Source organism: Pagrus major, chromosome 4 (assembly GCF_040436345.1).
Source record: "Pagrus major chromosome 4, Pma_NU_1.0".
NCBI classification, from domain to species: Eukaryota; Metazoa; Chordata; class Actinopteri; order Spariformes; family Sparidae; genus Pagrus; species Pagrus major.
Window position 1 is genome coordinate 29,274,441 of NC_133218.1, and position 20,595 is coordinate 29,295,035.

Consider the following 20,595-nt stretch of genomic DNA (forward strand, 5'->3'; position numbering starts at 1 on the left):
ATCTCTCTGTCTTTCACACCCACATGCATACACAAAGCGTTATGACCCCGATCTCTCAACAGTGCCCCTCTCTCCCAGCTGAGCATGATAGCATAGTGCTAGTGTTTGGAAAATCAGTAAAAACATCTTGATTCGGTATGATAGCCGTGCTCTTAACGGACGTGGACAAGATGTGAGGAAAGACAGAGTAAGAGAGAGATAAGGACAACAAATAGAAGGAGAAAATGAGAGTGACTGTAGTGTTGACTATGTGAAATAAGAGCAGGCCCTTCGATGTATAAAGTGACCCTTCAATCAAACACACTGCTCTCTTTCCACTACAACACGACTGATTGCTGAAGACATCTTATCCTAAAGGCTGGCTGTTACACACACTGACACACATAACACACACACACACACAAACACACACACACACACACACACACACACACACACACACACACACACACACACACACACACACACACACACACACACACACACACACAGCATGTGAAAAAAGCTTCAAAATGCTCTTTGAAACGGGTTCAGAATAATATTAGTGGTGGTTCACCAACATTAATCTTCAATCTAATCAACATTCGTTATGCTAGTACATAAAAATAAATTCACACTTTAAAACATGTGGGCATTTTTTTTTTTTTTTTTTTTTTTTTTTTTTTAAAGGTCCACCTTTTCACCACCCTTGTGTCCAAACTGTCTCTCTTTCTTTCTCTCTCCGTTCTCTCTCTTTTTGCAAGAGAGAACAGCGAAAGAGTTACTGACTGACTTATTTCTTATCAATCTGTTTGAAAGAAGAATATTTTGGACAACTGATAACACAGAAACAAAAAACAATGAATAGAAAAAAGAATAACAAAAGAATGTTAAAGCAAGGTGAAGCTTTAAGTGTTGCCAACATTCAGTATTTACTGATATCAAGACCTTCGTGCTGTGAGGCGCCAGTGCTTACCACTGAGCCACTGCTGCAAGCTTAATGAATGTTAATTTCTCTTTTAATTTTGTATAGCTTAGGATGTTCCTTTTATATATATTTCTACAAGAAAAATGATAAAATACATTATTGAATCAAAAGGATGAATCTATAATTTAATTTTAATTAATAAAATAATTTTGATGCCCACCCCTAGTTTCTACGTTTTAATAAAAAAGACCCTCATGGAGATCAGCAAACTGGTCATTCCCTCAGAGTGTGTGTGCACGCACACACACACAAAACACATACATCACAGAGACACACACTGTTGGTGAGCCTGTGTCTCTTTCATGGTGTGTTAGCAGGTACAATATCAGAGGTGTCACTAATCGTTTTAAACTATGCACTTTTATGTTCACTTCTCTCTCTCTGCTCTCCTCCTCCTCGGCTCTTCTGTCTCTTGCTCCACGATCTCCTCTCTGTTCTTTCATAGAACAAGGACGCATCAAGACAGTTTGCCTTAAAGAAGTCTAAAGAGATGCCAGAGGCACAGAGGTAGAAAGAGAGATAGAAAGAGAGGAAACGTCTGGTATTTAAAATTTATACTTTCTTATGCCTTTGTTTTGAACTTGAACAGTAGAACTTTCCGAAGTCGATCTTTTGTTGTTCTCTGACTGAGACATGGGTGTGGTGTGTGCATGCGTAGGTTATTCAACAGTTTTGTTAACATTAGCTAAAGTAGACAAATGTGTGTCTGTCTTTGTGTGTGTGTTGCTGCCTGGTTACCATTATCACCACACTGCTCTGATCAGCTTTGACATTTATCAGTATTCACAATCAGCCTCTATTCTACTGTTACAAACACACACAACACACACAAACACTGTGTAAATCAGAAATGTGTTCAGACCATTAACTAAAGTCAATGATGTGTGTGTGTCTGTGTTTGTCACAGCTACTCATTGAATAATTGTTTTCTTTTTTTTCTTTCTTTTTTTTTTTGCATAGCAAGCTATAAAAATGAGCCTTTCCAGTTCACAGGAGTAGCAATTAAAATCAGAGTAATGAAATAAAAATGTTACAATGCTCCTTGGCCTTGTGTTTAAAGTGAGAAACAAAACTACAATTATGGTCACTTAAATCAGACACAATTTAGTGGAGGAAACAAGGGCCTTATTACAAAGGAGGCCATAACCATACCGTCATACTCGGTTATTCTGTAAGGAAGTAAACTCCCATCACTGGCGATACAGCTCTCATGCTTTAGTCATTCAGTGACACATCAGTAAGATTCTTTGCGAGTATTATCACAGAGGGCTGTATCCTGCTGGTTGTTTCCATGCTGTATTTCTTATCTGCTGGCCTTCTATCCAAATGTGGCGCAAATTTAAACTGAATTTCAAGAAACTGTCAACACGTTATGCGAATGAAGCTTGTTTTCAGCCACTACCGCTACACGATTGTTAGACGTTGGCTAATCAAGATAAGCAGTAGGTGGCGCCAATTCTCCAGTTGGAAAACCATTTTATTCTTGCAGAAGGAGAGGGTGCAAAAAAATGACGTGAATAAAAAGCATCAGACGAAACTCAAATGGTGAAAAAACAAGGCTGAAAACATGATGGAAATGTTATGACATATCTGTTTGTTTCATGTATTAATGTGAGGAAGGTTACATGAGATCACAGAGGAGAAATAAGGAGACTGTTTGAATCTGCGGATGCAGCTTCTTCTTCTTCTTCTTCTCCCACTCATTCTACTCCTTCTCTCCTCCTCCCTAAATCGCGACATCAGAACTTATTTGGAAAGGTGCTGGCATTTCCCATGAAGCGAAATAACTCTTTTGGAAGAAGGCAAAACCCACATCAAGCAAATATAACACTTTCTCTTCAAATTTAGCTGTTTCTGTCAACCATTTCTAATATAATACTTAAAAATTCACAATGTTTGCGATGCTGTTTCAACCCCAATTCACAGCTCAAAAACATACAAATTACAGTAATGCTTTAGTACATAATCTATTCACATTCACTCATTCACCATCGATATTTTTATTATAAGCTCTTTGTGATCTGGCAAGGACATTGATCAACTAGCTTGAGAAAGATGTCCTGTTATATCGCCTGTACAATAGATATTTGACATTTTTCGAGGGGTGTTTTTACCTGCTGGGGCCGTAGTGACATCCTGTGGCAAACTCTCAATGCAACCCTGTGTGTTACAAGCTCTGATCCAGAATCTGTAGCTGGTGTAAGGCTGCAGGTCAGTCACAGACAACCAGCTGCCTACTGCTGTACTTCCATCCAATACACCATCTCCATCTAAGAGAAAGAGAGAGACACAAAGAGACATGTAAGGTCTTAGGCCAAGCTTTGTGTATGTTCTGTATCTAGTGAGGAGGAAGATGGTAATGTCTTGCAAAGATCGCTTTTATGGCACATTTATTTATTAGAGTCATCAGTGTGATTGCAGAAAAGAGATTCATTAAAGATACATACAACAACTAAGGGAGAACAGAGGAGAATAAGTGAGAGTTCAAGAGAGAAGAAAACTGACAGAGATTAAATGAGAGTGATGAAAAAAGAGAGATCTCCACATTGAGGTTATGCAAGGATAGTCAAAGATAAAGGATCAGAAAATTACACCATGTAAGCCTATCCAATATATTTAGATCCACACGCACACGCACACACACACACACACACACGCACACACACAAACGTATATCAGCTCTGTGTGAACTGATGAAGGCAATGTGTATCAAAGAAACAAGAGGTTGTGGGTAACTAGAGCGAAACACCATCTCTCTTTCTTCCACACCTCTTCTATCCTTCTCTCTACTCATTTTAATCTGTCTGTTCCTCTGTGAGCTGCAGATCAAAGTCCCTGACTCTCTCTCTCTCTCTGTGTGTGTGTGTGTGTGTTAGACAGAGAGAGAGAGCACTTGGTGAATATGTGTTAGTTAAAGGATGTGTGTGTGTTCTGCTCCTGTTCTCATCTTGTTCAATTTTCTTCTTTGCCCTTTTCTTTCCATGTCCAGTTCTCCTTTTCTATTTTGCTGATATCAACCGCTGTTTTGTTGTTCTTCATATCTTATTTGTTTTACCTGCAATCTTTTCTAATACATCGATGGAAATATGAGCTTCTCATCTCCCCTTTCTCTGTATATTTTTGTTTACCACTACGTGTCTTTGTTCGTGCTTCCATCTTGCTCTGTTTTGCTCTGGACTCCTACATGATCTCTTCTCTTTAGTCAATGGCTATATAAAAAAAAAATCTCATCTCTTTTGCACTCTGGTTTGATTACTTCTTCTGACATGCTCCCATTTCATGCCTGACTTTCAGTTTAAGTTGGCATCGTTGGTGTGACCGAGTGACGATGGTGAGAACAAATATAAATAAAAACTTTATTTTTGATTGTTTGTTTCATTAGGTTATGTTCAAATCACAAATACAAATGCCCACACCTCCGCACAACCCTCTGGATTTTGTGTGAAAGTACACTTCATACTGTCCGCTTTTTGCCTTTCTGCTCTGCCCGTGTGTGTGTAGCTCACACCCGCCCTCAGTCAAACACACACACAGACCTGAAGCTCTGTATGACAGGCCGAGAGCAGAGGAAAGGGATGGAGACAGCAATGAGACTTGGTCACTACATTTTAAAAGAGTCCCGACCTCACACCTTGCGTCCTGTTATTGGCTTGTCCAGAAGCATCCAAAACACAGCAAAATAGTACGAAAATAAGAAATATAGGCAGAGTGAAGGGTCTCTGTAGATATAGACACCACCACATACTTTTAGTGGGTCATAAGTGAAGACTGAAAAAAGATGAATTTTTTGGGGCTGGCCTTAAAACACCCTTTCGTGATGCTGTGACAGCACCTTCAGTCTGTTAAATTTATAACAAACTATAGTTTCTGCTACTGGTTTTTGATGAACTCGTAAAAGATAACACCCTTTCTTAGTGCTCTGACAGCACTGACCTAGCAGGAACGAGACCTATAGAGGAGAAGCCTCTACTTTCCGCTTCTAGTCTTTTGTGGCCTTTTCCCCTTCAGAACAGTCTGACCTGAGAGCATTAGAGTCTAGCAACAAGCAAAATGTCAAGACACGCCTTTCTTGCATAGTTTTTGAGGTTTGAGTAATGATCTGGTCAACAGCCATGTGTATAATGTACAGCCTCACAGAAAATAAAGCCAATGTTTAGGTGGCAGTTGAGGCTATCTTTAGGGCATAATCCACAACTTTATCTGCTTGGTGAGCAACGGTGTGATGAGTGCAGTTAAATAAAGGCAGGATATGGTACTCTACACATGTGTTATTATGTAGATGTGCTGCTATGTGTGTATGTTCAGTTTTAATGGTCAGTAATGGGAGAGAGAGAGACAGAGAGAGACAGAGCAGGGCTATATGTGTTACCTTTGCTTTTGTAGTACATTGTGTAGCTGAGGTTCCCATTTGGTCTAGGTGGGGCTGTCCAGCGGGCTCGGAGTGATCGAGAGCTCTGATTGGTCAGTTCCAGCAGTATAGGGCCTTCTGGAGCCATCTCTAACGTACGTACCTCCACCTGATTTAAAGAAAATATTTAAAACACATAATCACACCTTTTGCACAGAAGAACGGAAATGCAGCATGTGCGCTTACATGTACACAGTATTTTACTCTTTTGCTGTAATTCTACTCACACTCATCCATCCAACTGCTATCATTTTGAAATATAAAAAACATATAATAAAAACTGTCCCCATTTGATAAGGGTCACAGATACATTTCAATGACTGGATTAATTAAGGCGTTAAATATAATACATTTGACACCATGAAACCGCACTACACATCTGGCCACCAGTTTTCTACATGCTTTATTTTATCTTTCCTCTGTCTCTCTCCTGACACATACTCCTCATCTTTTCTCTCAATCCACTCACTCTTCTCCTTCTGTCCACCATTACCCTGCTCTCTTCTTCTTCTGTCTCATTTCCTCCTGTCTCACTCTCCTGCTATTCTCTCCTCTGCTGCCCTTCACATCCTCAATTTCCACCTCATCTCTCACTTTGCTCTGACCATTTACTCCATCCTCATCATTTCACTCTTTTATCCCTAAACTCCCTCCTTTCTTCTCCTTTTCCCATCCATCCTGTCATTTCCTCCTCTTCTCCTGTTCATCCTGTTCTTACCCCTCCCTTTCCCACCTTCCTCTCCTCCTGTTCTGCTGTGTCAGCTGTTCTCCTGGTGTTTGACTAAACATGGCGTCTGTATTGGAAAAATGCCCCAAAATATGGCCTGTCGTCAGAGACATCATTGAGCGTGGAGTGGCATTTCCTACCAAATGTCACTGTCGCCACGCCAACCCTCGTTATTGAGCTGAGCGAATCGATCACCTTTATGACGCCCGGTGACACAACCGCACACACAGACACACACATGCACACACAACCCACATAGACTTTGTAATTGTAGGTTTCAATCAGTTCTGTTGTTTTAGCTGTTTAGTTTGGCCAACTGATGTGAGAGGTTTCACACAATAGAGAATATAATTAAGCTTTAACACTTTTGCTGCTCTAAATACTAAGTGTTGGGAAGGTCTAGATAAAAATGTGGTATATTGCAGAAGCAGAGTTTTATGTTTTTCAGTAGCAGCAACTACAGTTCCTGTGGAATAAATACTGTGCAATAACAGCCAGAGGAGTAAGCTCAGAAGTAAACAAAAAACAGTTTTGTCAGAAATTTCAAGGACAAACATGTTTTAGTATTACCAACACTGCAACACCACTAAGGTCTTCTAAAGATCTCAAAAAGGATCCTTCAGTTTATTGTTGTACCTCATAAATGAATTAATGTGTTTACTAGTCAGTAATTCACTGACCATTGGTCCCTTGCCACAGCCCCGTGCTGTGCAGGCCTGCAGCCTGAGTATGTGTCGGCTCCATGGAGAGAGTCCCTCCACCACAAAGAACCTCTGGGAGGAACTGGAGTTTAAAATGAGGACTCCATCCAGCCACAGGCCATAGCTGGTTATAATGCCTGTCAAAAGAACACATTTGATTGTGACATGCATGAGATACAGAAGAAAAATAAGAAAGACGTGAGCGTTACTGCACATAAGTATCTCAGCACTTCATTTTCCTTGCATTTAAACATAACTAATCATTCCCTAGCCTGAACCACCCCCGTCCAGACACAAACACACCATAGCTCTGACTCTAATGCTAAACTAAAAAACAAATATTTCTGTATGTTAAGTTCTACAAAACAAGACATTTCCAGACGACTAAAGACTATTACACCTTTTAAATACATTAATTGAAACAAATCTCTCTGTTTCTTGATATGAAAGATTGTTTCCATTTTCTTTGACTTCAATTTTAGAATTTGTTTGCCAAGATGTCCACATGTTTTTTTCCTGATGCTATTCAAACACTGTGTTGGTCACCAAAACATTGTGGGACTGTGTCCAGACTATAAGGAATAAAATCACAGAGTGAGCTTTGCTATGTTGGGATGCAGTCTGGGTCATTGGATTACAATGCAAATGAAAACTGACTTAGGGGCACCAGACCTGCCAGTCAGTGTGTCCTAGTGTGATCCAATGATGGAAACAGCACTGAAACGACAAATGTAACCATAGGCATTATGAGGATAAAGGCCCTCAGAAGGACAGCTGTATGAGAGCGAACATGCATACACACACACACATGTGGGTGCAAATAGGTGAACGCACACACACACACACGCACAATAATTACATTGCATTACATCCACCTAATAAAAAAATGAAACAGTACGGTGCCAAATGTGCTTTTCCTTAATAAAAATGCATACAGGGGGCTCAAAAGATCAGTGCTAAGAAGTAAGAGCCTATTCTGCTTTAATCATGTGTGGGTTTTATTATTGCTCAATACAGATATACACACCTATCAGGGAAATGAAGACACAAAAACCCCACGGACGCCAACTACATCTGGGAAGCCCTTAATGTGGCCAATCACATGCGTGTGAGAGTATGTGTGTGTGTGTATATGAGTGCGGACATCTCCGTGTGCTTGTGTGTGTGAATAAGCCCGTATCAGTATAGGTTGTAATAAAGACAGGTTGGGAAATGAAGCAGCGAATGCATAACAGGCTTATTTCCCCTCTTTGTCTGCGTGTTGCCCCGACCTAATCCCCGAGAGGATTATCCCCCACAAATCCCTGTGGAATTGGGGAGAAGGGGAGGAGAGAGAGACACAGAATCTCACTTCTCTGGAAGCCATCACCATCATCATCGTCATTGTTGCCATCCATTTATGAAACAAAAAAGAGTAAATGAAAAAAAAAAAGAAAAAATAAGGCGCTGAGCTCTTCTCCCCTTTTAAGCAAAAAATTAAAGCTTTTTAAGCACGAGATAATCGGGTAATCATGATTAAGTGTCTCCTTGTTATAAATTTCTGTCATCAGATGAGAAAAGCTTTAAGTAATTTATCCAGGCTAATATGCACACACATCACAGGGTTTATGGTGCGAAATGCACTCATGTGGCATTAAGCGTAAAACACACACGATTCACATTACACACACACACGCATTATAGAATTACACATACTTTAACGAGCATGGCAGTAACATTTGATAATATGTGGCAGTGCATTGTATGTTAGAGACTGTGAAACAGGGTCTTACTCACTCAATTCATTTGGTTTCATAAGATATGCATTTGTTAAGATAGTCCTTGATAATTCATGTTAGCGTTTTGGATGTATAAAAACCCCCAATACTTTCAGTATATCATATGATGAACTTTAGTATGACACAAGGACATCTGATTGCTTGATGTAGCTTATGTGCTAAGCAATGATACTTTATACAGAGAGTATTCAAATTTCATATTATTGTTTCATTTCCTAAAATATTTTTTATTACAGACAGTGAAGTGATGACAAGAAATGAGGGAGACAGAGATGCAACAGTGGTCCACGGCTTGACTTGAACTGGAAACGTTGCAGTTCATGGTGGACTTTTAAACCCCTAAGATATGGGGGTGCCCCATGTTTCATTTCCTTTTGAGGGAGGTTCTAGAAACGTGCTATTTCTGCTTTGATTTAACATATATTTTGTTCTGCTCTGTGGTTTTCATTTGTATTAATATTATTGGTAAAGGTACATAATTGCACACTGTTGACTGGGTTAGTAATATATATATAAAAAAATAGGTTAAAATTCTGGATTCTGATGTGAGAGCAAGACGTGGCCCAGAGCAAGCAGTTGCTTTTTACCATTTGACACTATGGACATTTGCAATATTTTAAAGTTTTACAAATGTTAATGTAGAATCAGTATATCAAATAGAATTGATGATTGATGATGCATCGCTCCTTGCTCTTTCACATTGAAACACTCTGGTATATTGTGAAGTTTAACACTGAAAATGTTTTAATTCAGACATATTATTCCAAAACTGTACAGTGCAGTTTTGTCGTCAACTTTGGATTTCTTTCCTCTAAGACATCTGCCCACAGAAAATAGTTATGCGCAATTAACTTTTTTTGTTTTAATCTAGACAGTTTCCAACCAGAAACTGGATTTCAAATTCCCATCCACTATACATGAAATACATCTTGGTCCAGCTCTGTGCAATGGATTTTAATTGGCTGTAAGTAAATTAGATGAAGGTAAGAACAGAGAACAGTGAGAGGGAAAGGCAGTCACTGTGAGTCTATGTGCTTCCAGCCTGCAGTTCTCTGTTCAGTCAAAAGGGAGCACTTTTCATCCACTTAAAGGAGCTTGGTAAAGCACTGCCCTCTCGCTCCCGCTCTCCGTTAGTCTGTCTCAAATTGTAGGTTCTCTCCCCCGCCCCGTCTTTGTCTCTTTCCCCTTTCTCCCTGAGTCCTTTTTTCGTTTCCCTTCCTGTTTTCCTTCTCTTCAACTGTTTTATCTCTATCTTTTGCGCACTCATCTGAATTCCTTTGCACAATGCAAAATGTTCTCCTGTTTCATCGTTATATGCATGGGACACCTGCCCAATGGCCTTCAAATCTGAGATAAACCAGGTTATGGAAGATACTGACACCCTCTATTCAGTTCCACAGTTCAACTCATGTCACATGCTGTTATCCTCATCATGTTTCATGTTTTATCTCACTAGTAAAAACAATTATTTTAAAAGACAGTGTCACATGGATCATCAAGAACTTGTGTTTGTGTGCATTTAGTTCAAATTTGACATTATTCTAAATGTCACTGTGGATAAATGTGTTGTTATGTCATTAGGATGTTTTTGGCTATGTATCTGTCTCTGTGTGTCTTCTCACCATTTGGAGTGTCAGGAGGAGTCCAGCTGACGTTGAGTGCATGTGGGGACAAAGGGGTGACCAGCGGTGCAGGAACACTCTCAGGGGTGCTCTCCTCAGTTTGCGCCTGGCTGGGAGGGCTTAAGGTACACCCACCTCCTGTGCAGGCCTTGCCATGAACACATACACACACCAAGTCATTAATGTGTGGATGAATGTGAAGATGCAAATTAAAAAGGTGAGAGAGTAAGGGACTCACAGCGAGTGTGATGGTGTAAGATGTTCCAGGGGTTAGGTTGCGGAGTGTGTGGTCTTCAAAAAGTTCTGTGCTGTTATAGGCTAACACAGGCGCCGCACCGTCATGTGACAGGTAGATGGAGTAGAACTCTAAAGCGCCATTGACCTGCGAGGGACGTGACCACCTGAAGAGGGAGAAACAATCAAAATGCATTCACTATAAAACTGCACTTAAATTCAGATTTCAAGGATCAGACAATTACTTTTAATATTTCATTTTCTAAGATTCATTTCATAAGATCAAGAGCCACACCACTACTCTGGTTGAAGTATTTCTGCATTGTGATGCACAATGCCAGTGTGAAGATAACTTATAATTGTGTATTTTATTATCACAGCAATATTACAATAGACATGTAAATATTATTTATTATATTTATTATAATTGGTAATTCAAAATAACTTTTTTAACACAGGCAGCTACTGTTAAAAATAGTGTATATTAAGATGTTACCGGGACGGCTTGAATTTTATTGGTTACACAAATGAACTGACTGTTAGGCAGAACTTTGGTAAATACTCTATTATTTCTGAAACTGTCTTTATATATTGACGTTACAGTGCAAAGGTTTTCATTATACTACAGCACCATTATGACTGAAAGATTAGAGCAGTTTCTGAGAGAGTATCTGTGGGCTTCCTTGGCGGTGCTTTTGTCCTGTTTGTGTTTGTGTGAGTGTGTGTGTCCACATGTGTGCCTCCCTCATTGTGTTTCCACCTGACAGTGGATGGAAACACAATGCCGACAGCTGAGGTGTCTTACTCATGACACACACACGTATACTGTACACACAGTTTCCTTTGTAAGATAGAGGTGTCTCCTTTTCTATATTTAGAACAGGAAGGTCATCCCCGACGGAGAGAGAGAGAGGGAGAAGACAAGAGACAGTCTTTATAAATAGAAACATGTCGACTATCCATTAAAAAATGTGAAAGAGAGTGAACTATGGTTAGCTTCAGATAACTGTAAGAATTATATTTTTTGGCTGCTTTATTAATGCTAAACTTCTTTTAATTTTTCAAAGAATTTTTATAAGGAGCTTAATGTGATTTGTGCAAGTTGACATTGTAGAAGAGATATTCAAGCTATGATAAAACAATGTTTTTATTAAAAAGTCATGATAAAATTAAGGGTTGTCTACTTCAGTTCATCCTAACCTGGCAAAATACAGTGCTTTTAACAATGCTGTTTTAAATCAAGGATGCACCAGTGATTTACATGTTTTTTTTATAAATTAGACCATGATACACTTTGCACTTCATACAAAAGTATCAGCTACAATTTTTAGACTAACACAGCAAGCAAATAATTCCCACATAAAGGACCACTCAAACATTTTTTTATAAATAGTTCTGCAATTCTTACAAATCCCTGAGAGGAACACAACCCTCCTGGCATGGCAGCACAGGGAGGCCATTTTAAAAAGTGATGGATTCCCTTCTTGGTTCCTCCCATTAAAAGCCAGTTTTTGAATGACTGATGAGTGTGTGTTAGCACACAATTAGCCACTGAGGCTAATCTATCACATTTATTATAAGATTTATATGCTGTCGATTGGCAGTGTGATGTATGTCCACTTTTGAAAAACTAAATCAAAGGGGAGTTGTAATAATCTGTATCATAATTCACTGCGGTAATGGTTTTAGAAAACCACTGGTTTTAAAAGTGTGTTGTGTGAAATTAGTGTGAAACAGAGGTGTGCTTTCTCAGCATGAAAATTAAACCACGCACCTAACATGCAGTAGGTTCAATTTCTGTGCCTTGTAATTTCCCTCTCTCCCATCTTTTCTGCTGTTTGCTACATTGCACACTCAACAAAACGTCATTGGTGCCATCAAATAATAACTAAAAGTAATGAAGATGAAAAAAGTCAGAGAAAAAGTAAACAAATAGGACTGTTTTGGTTGAGTTAGGTATGGTGCATATTATCTAAATCCTCATCATGTGTCCCATCAGATTTTTGATGTCTGACAGTGTGGGTATTTTTTGCAGCTTTGTCTGCTTGTGTGTGAGTGAATGTGTCAGTGTATGGCAGTGTAAGGTGAGGTCAGGGAATAAAACTGCTGATATTGTTTTGTTGGCATCTTGCGGCCTCCCTAAACCTTTCGCACAGCCTCTCACCCTCATCCTCTCCCTTACACACACTCACTTTTAAAAAAAACATTTCTTAAAACTCACAAATTATCTTCCTCTCTTTGATCTTGACATTTCTTCACGGTTGTCTTTCTCTCTCTCTCTCTATTTTTCTCAGCTTTTCTCACAGACACAATAGAGAGGTATTGACCAAGTACGATCTCTCAACCTCAGCCTATTACTAATGTGCTAACAAGGCAATACGCAGCCTTCCCACACCTGGTGAATATATAGCTGAATAAGGCTCAGGGTATGATACATATCCCTGTTCTGCAGACAGCAGTATTCTTGTGGATGATGTATTACACCTAAGTGATTTGTTTTTCATGCCATCAGCTGTCAATAGACTACAGATAAACACATTACGCTTGTATAGTTTGTAGTACGCTTGTGTGGCATTACAGGCCTCATTCTTGAACGGAATGATATATTTTCTTTTGATTTCTAAGAGGAAAATTTGTTGTATGTGTTCAGAACCACTGATAAACTGATATGCATAACAATAATAATAATAATAATAATAATAATAATAATAATAATAATAATAATAATAATAATAATAATAATCTTTTGTGGCTCCATAGAAACACAACTGCTTCTGGGTAAATACAAATTATAACCTATTCCAACAGAGGTACAACCCTGATTCCAAAAAAGTTGGAATACTGTGTAAACTGTAAATGAAAACAAGGTAAACAAGAAGAGATCAGAAGCCTGTGTGCATTTTGTGAATCAGATATGCGGCATTATTAATTGAACAAATTTAAGAGAAGTACTCATGAATGAGACAGTTCAATGCTGCTTTGTCAGTAAGCCACTCGTACAGTACATTCAGGCAGATATGGTCATGTCTATATGTCAAAGCATTACCAAGATCATCAAATCTGAACCACACACACTCATCAATGTGTGCTTCCAGCTCCATCAACTCACTCACCCTTAATTTATTATTTACGCTTGTGATGATATGCCTGTGTTTATGCGTGTGTGTTCGTATGAGTGGCACTGCGCCCCGCTGCGGTGAGTCCCACTGTAAGTGACAGTCAGGACACTAATGGCTTTCACGCGGATTGACTTTTATACATACACACACAAGCACACAAACCAGGAACAATCGCACATGAAGATGATGGAAAATTGCAGAGATCTATCATCCTCAGTGCCTTTCCCTCTAAAAAGTCAAAGGTCAAGTGCAGAAGAGTATTCTGCATGGTAAACACAACTGCAGAAGGTCACTGACTCTGCCTTGCCCTCCTTCTTTTTCTTTTCTTTTCATTTCACACAGATGCTACATTTAAAAGACAAATGAAAACCTAGAATATACCCTGAAGTACTGTTATTCCGACACTGTATTCCTGTCAGATCCTTACAATTGACACACACACACACACACGCACGCACGCACACACACACACGCACACACAAAATTCCAGAAAATCAATCAATTGAATGGCATTAGTAAACTTTCTCTAATAGATCAGATGTGTCATGCAGCTTTATTAGCCCTGCTGTGTGTGTGTGTGTGTGTGTGTATGTGCACACTTACTCCACCAGAAGAGTCCGCGAGTCAAGCAGAGTGAGAGTTGGTGCTTGTAGAGGCCCAGGAGGAAGCTGAGAGGTCAGCATAGTAACTAGTGAACTGTTGGTGCAGCCCACTGAAGTGCATGCACTCAGTACAAGAACGTGAGTGGAATACACACCAAGACCTGAAACACACACACACATACACACACACACACACACACAAACACAAACATACAGCAGGAGACAGAGAAATAAGTGTAAGCACAAACACAATGATGGTTCAATACTCAATACACAGTCCACATAATGAAACAAAACCTCGAATTACATCATAAAGGTTTCTCCCATGACTTGTTATTGTGAGGGGACTTAACCCTCTTTAACCCCGGACCCCTGAAATATTCCTCTGTGCACCCCCTCTCTCCCTTTAGCTGTGTTATAATCGTTGTTTCTCTTTCAGTCTCTATCTTTGCCTCAAAACTATTCTCCATCTGTCTCACTGTTGCAATCTCGCCCTCTGTAACACGATCTATTCTTGCACATACTGTATAATTACTACGTCCATAATCCCTCCAATCACTGTGAACATCAGACACTCGGCATTATTAACCCAGCATGGATGATATGTGCTCTCATGCATTCATTAACTTACAAAGACACACACACACACACACACACACACACACACACACACACACACACACACACACGGTGTTGGGCAGTGTGATGTTTTGCTAAGGGAATGTGTGTGTGTGTGTGCGTAAAATCAAAATGAGTGATAATCTATTCTGCTCATATAAAATGCCATATAGGATGAGTCTCCTGTGTATGTGAGTGTATGTACATGACTGCATACTGTATGTGTGCACATGTTCCAATGACAGTGTGTCTTGTATGTGCATTTGTGTGTTTGTCTGTCTCTGTGTGTGTGTGTGTGTGTGTGTGTGTGTATCTATTTGTGTCCCGGTGCAGCACTCTAGTCTCAGCGGTGTGACATGTGTTTCGTACCTTCTTTAAGTCTCTTTAGTGAAAGCTTTGAAAGCAAAGTGTGTGTATGCATGTGCGCTAACGTTTAGTGTTCTTTGTTTCTCCGCTGCTTCATTTTCATGTGTGTGTGCGTGTGTATTTAGCGTTCATTTTCAAAGTGCTATTCCCTTGGTAAGGACTGAGATGCTCTTTCCTCTTTCAAATGCTAATCCCCCACTCCATTTTGCTTTTCTTCACTCTTCCCCTTCTCTTTACACCGAGGCCCCATCCCTCCAGTCACAGCTATGCTGCAACACACACACACACACACGCAAACACACACACTCTCCTTCTTACCAGTGATGTTGTGTTGTCTGTCTTTCCCCCTGTAGACCATTTGGTTGTTGTGATAGAGGAGGTACTCCGTAATGCCTCCATTGGGCCTATCATTGGAACAAAAAAAGTTAAATGAGGGTAATATTACTATGTTATATTTAATATACACCATTTTGATGTTAAACTCTCAGTTGTGTTCACACAGAGCATATTAATTCAAGGTGAAAAATCTGTACTCTGAATGAAAGCAGATACAACTGTCTTTTTTATATAACATTATGTTTGTTTGGTGTATAATTTAGTTTACTGAAATACATATCTTCACATCTGCTTTCTTTCATATTCTCTTGAAGTAGGACACAGGTCAGAAAAGACATTTATGGGCTTTAAGTGCAGAGGATTTACTTACATATGTAGGGAGTTGCAACTTGCACATAAACAACATAACAATGACCAACAAAAAAAGTGTTCTGGATTGACACATTGTGTTATTACCTTGATGGAGGTTCCCAGGTAATATAAAGAGCTGAGGGGGATGAGACTGCAGCTGGAGGAGAGACAACATCTGGAGCTGAAAATGAGGGAAATAAAAATATTTGTTTTTAAGAAGTATATTACCACAAATATACTGTTTGGTAAAGGTAAATGAAAGCAAGTGATATATCAGTTTATCCTTTTTTAGCCAACTTTTTGTTAACAATCTATTTTTAAATATACAGAATGATCTATATTGAATCAGGAAAAAATCCATTACTACCGCTATGTGGTGGTGTGGCTCTGAATGATATAATATTACTTTAATGAAGGCATTAAACTAAACAATGAAGTTAACAAAGTGAGTCATAATGTTATACATCTTATCATTCTCTAACATCAGATGTCACAGATTTAAAATGCTCTACATATTAAAAGAAATGTCATGACACTAGATACAACATAGTTTTAGATTACTGTTCAAAACACTGCAGTGACTGGAGAGGAAAAAAAGACAATTTTCTGTTCCCTGATCCACTGAAGAAGTTGAAAAAAATGTCCCTGTGCTCACGGAGAAGTGTGTAAAATGTGTCTATATGAGGTTTTGTGTGTTTGAAAAATGGACTTTGGCAAAACAGAGTTATAAATAAGTTCTGTCTCCAGTCTCTGTAACATGGTTCAGTGTCTTAACTCCGTGCTCAGTGAGAATCAATACAGTAATCTGTTTTTTTTCTTTTACTTCAGATTGATTTTTGCTGTCTCTGCACTGACCCCTGCCGTCACATTATCTCCCCAACAAGGCCAGTTAGTCCAACACAGATTAATGTAGCGACTAACATATGAAGAAAAATCTCTCTTTTCCTCTTCTGCTTTCCTCTTCCTCCTCTTGTACATGTAATCTTACCTCCATGACCTCCCATATAAGAGAAATGTTGCTTTGTACTATCTGCCTTTCACTCAGTTTCAATGTGCTCCATTCTTTTAACATTTTGTGTCTTGCCCTATCCAGCCATCTTACTTCTCCTTCTCCCTTAGCAACTGCTGTTTATTTCATGCGGACTTGTCCCTCTTTTTTTCTCTCGCCTTTCTTCTTCTCTCTTCTTGAGCACTAAAAGTCTCCATCACTGAGCAGACAGGATAAAGTGCCTGGGTGTGTTTAGAAGTGTGTCTGTGTGTGTCCAGATGCAGAAACAGTCATAAATCAAGGCTACCGGTGAGGGATAGAGAAATACAGGAGTCCCGTTCATGGCTGCGTGGCTGCATGTATGTGTAAATATGTGTGTTTCTGCCTTACAGCCTTACCTTCCTCGGGGGTTCTGAGGCTCGATCTCATATCATTATCATCACCATTGTCATTATGAAGACTCTCAGTGCAGCCGACAGGACTACAGGCACTTACGGTGATAATGTATCGAGTGGATGGAGTGAGACCTGGCAGCACACCTGGAGGGGAGGAGGAGAGAGGGAGTGAAGCAGAGAGCACAGACAAAGGGACTTTTGTGATAAAAGACTAACTTTGGAAGATACTCACTTAATTTTGCGATCTCAGACTGCTGAAGCCTCATATTAGCTTCAGCTCGATCGTATAAATCATTTTTGTAATGTTCATATAGGCATGCGAGTACTACTTTAAGATGAAGTTTAAAAAATGTGAACCTGTCCTTTAATGGTCCTTTGTGGCAACCCTGCATCACGTGGCTAAATGCCTTTTACTGCCTCCTTCTAGTGCGAACCCGTTGTCACTGGAGTATGTATCAGCATTCTTCTGCAATTTAAATGCTTTACTTGTTTCTATGTGCCGCTGTTGCTAAGCAAACTTTCTGCGTTTGGCAAACAACGAGAGTCTGTTCTAATTGTAAAGCTTCAGTCGTCTCTCTCTGATGTTTTTTGTCCTAGCCGTCTCTGCCCTTTCCACTCCTCTCCGTATTTTCTAAGTCATTCTTTTACATCCCCTCTCATCTCTTCCACCCCCTCCAACTCTCCTCACCCTCTGTGTCCAGTCACCCTGTACTTTCTCTCTTTTTTTTCTCTCTCTCTCTCTTTCTTCCTTTCTCCCTCTCTCTCTCTCTGTTACCCATGTCTTTTAATTCAATTAGGGGCCAGGGCCCCACTCCGCTGCCATTACACCCTCATTTGCTTTCTGTGTTTTTTAGCCGTTGGTGTAATTCTGCAGTCAGGTGTCGAGGCCATCATAAATTAACAAGAAGCCTTATCACGGTGGACTTAATGTCTGGCAAAGAGAGAGGGAGGGAATGGGCAGCGGCGAGAGAGACACTGAGAAAGACGGAGACAGAGAGCTCATCTTCATATTTGCCTGGAGACATGGCAGAGTGGATGAGAGGAGGGACGAATAGCAGCAGCGGACGCGGACATCATCATCATCATAAAAGATGAAGCGAGGGAAGATCGAAAAGTGAGCAACAGAAAGAGAGAGAGAAGAAAGGAGCTATGCCAGGGTATGACATCATTGGGGTAGTCCTGAGTGTCTTGTTCCAAATGGAGACAGTCTCCTGAAGCTGGGGACTTGCCAAGGAGACATTAACAGGGTTGCCTGGGACAGTGTGTGTGTATGTGTGTTTGTATGAGAGACAGAAGTAAAGTGAGTGAAAAAGGCAGTGTGAATGTGTTTTCACTGAGGGCCAAAATGTCCTTACAGGTCTCACGAGACAGTGGCCGGGAACCAGCTATAGTAAGTTAAACAGTGCTACAAGTTAAGTTCAATTTATCATAAATGATCAATGTTTCGCATGATGCTACCTGTGGTGTTTGTCTGTGATGTTTGCCTGGATCCTACTGAACAAAATCTATCTCAGCTGAAGGTATATATCCAATTAATGTCCTATCAAACCTTTACCTGTGAAATTTCCATTAGCCAGGTACACGGCTTTGACAGGTGGTACATCTGGCTGGTCTCTATCGTAGGCCATCAACTCATATCTGTCAATCAGGCCTCTGATGTCGCCAGTGGGTGGCAACCAGCTCACCTTGGCACTGAAGCCGTTCAAGCTCTGCACTGAGGTGGGAGGTGGTACAGACCTCGGTACTGGAGAGAGAAGGAGGCAAAATAAGTCAAAATGAGGAGAAAAATCAACTAAGCAATTAGAAATGACCAAGAAATTACATCAGGAAAGACATGTAAAAAAAGATATCACACAAAAGCAAATAAAAGGAAAGTATAAAAGAAAAAAAGGAAAACAACAGTTCAGGAGCACATGAGGTTAAAGAAAAAGCATCCCCCATCTCTCTGTGTTTTAATAGGCCCAGTAAATCATACCTCACCATTAGCATAAATAGTATTTATGAGAGTAGTAACTTTTTCAGCACTGATTTAATACAGCCAGCCATTCATTCTGGGCTATATTTCACAGCAATCAGCCTCCCTCCTTTCTCCATAGCACTCCCCTTCTTTCTCTCTTCGACACCCTCAGTAGATCAGGATGGTCCGGCTCCTTTCCACCCTCCCTCCCTTCCTCTCTGTCTATCTTACTGCCTCACAAACACCTTCATTTTCTCTCTCCATCCATGTTTCTATCCATCTTTGCATCTGTCCCCTCCCTCACTTATCCTGGACTTGGCCCAAGAGGAGACTGGCTGTCAGTGCAAACTCTTCCTTTTCCCTCTCCACTTCAGCTTTTTAAGTTTTATCTTATTCTTTTCTCTCTCTTTTCATTACCCACTTACATTGCATCTTTCCGCATGTCCGACCAACCCTTCTCTTCTTGCTGTCCATCCTCCTCTTGCCTCCTTTCCTTTGGCTCCTTCTACCTCCTCCCTCCTCTCTTCACATTCCTTGTTCTCCATCCACCTCGTTTCCCCCTCAGTTCTTAATGTTTTTAGCACTTCCTCTCTCTCTTTCATTCCTCTCTCTGGCCATAGCATGGTATACTGAGACCTGCCAGTGTATCGTTCACTACTAACGAGCAGCTTTATATTACACAAGGGACCACACAGGCCATTCTAGGTTAACAGCCTTTTACTGGGATGCCCTTTATAGAGGCCTTATCAATCTCTCATACCGTCAGGCACATGTAATATCACTGCCGTTGGCGAAGTCTCACATAATGTACAACATAGTCATGGTTTTACATCCAAAATCTCTTAAGGACAAAAAGAACACTAAAGAATAAAGTCAACTGGAGGGGAATATCTACTCCTGGTCCAACATGCCAAAATGCACCAGAGTAAGAAATGTTTCAGTTTCAGCCCATCAGGGCAAAATCAAACATTTTGTTAGTAACTTTTTAAAAGAAATGCAACATCCAAGACAGACACAGCGATCAAACACACACTCCCTCTCACACACACAGCATGCTGACATGCTTCGGAATAATTAAAGGCCTCTTAACATTCTTATACTATTAGAGTGTATTAGACAGAAAGGAACACGAATACTGTAGCATATACTGTGTACAACGTGTACTGTGCTTGTGTGTATGACTGGAAACATATTTGACTTACAATACAAAGAAACACACAACAGCTACTGCCGTAGAGATGACAGACATGTTACCTTTGCTCCGGCTGCGTCCCCTCTGCCAAGGTCCGGTTGCCCATCCTCCTGTAGCCAAGGCCACAAACCTGTACAAGTACTCTTGAAAGGTGTGTGTGTGTGTTTTTGCACATAGGAGGAGGGATTGTGGGACACACATGGGACAGGGGAGATACAGATTTCTTACATGAAG

At 40.2% G+C, this 20,595-nt stretch overlaps 1 protein-coding gene across 1 annotated transcript in view; it reads right to left on the reverse strand.

The window, feature by feature from the left end:
* ush2a (Usher syndrome 2A (autosomal recessive, mild)) overlaps nt 1–20,595 on the reverse strand; it is a 196,771-nt gene that overhangs the window by 96,897 nt on the left and 79,279 nt on the right. The window contains exons 36-46 of the mRNA XM_073463862.1: nt 20,424–20,504; nt 18,768–18,956; nt 17,216–17,356; nt 15,935–16,010; nt 15,461–15,546; nt 14,160–14,319; nt 10,442–10,604; nt 10,204–10,351; nt 6,783–6,940; nt 5,337–5,484; nt 3,082–3,237 (exon numbers count right to left, since the gene is read on the reverse strand). Coding sequence (XP_073319963.1) covers nt 3,082–3,237; nt 5,337–5,484; nt 6,783–6,940; nt 10,204–10,351; nt 10,442–10,604; nt 14,160–14,319; nt 15,461–15,546; nt 15,935–16,010; nt 17,216–17,356; nt 18,768–18,956; nt 20,424–20,504 — 1,506 coding nt within the window. The remainder of the gene's footprint in view (nt 1–3,081; nt 3,238–5,336; nt 5,485–6,782; nt 6,941–10,203; nt 10,352–10,441; nt 10,605–14,159; nt 14,320–15,460; nt 15,547–15,934; nt 16,011–17,215; nt 17,357–18,767; nt 18,957–20,423; nt 20,505–20,595) is intronic.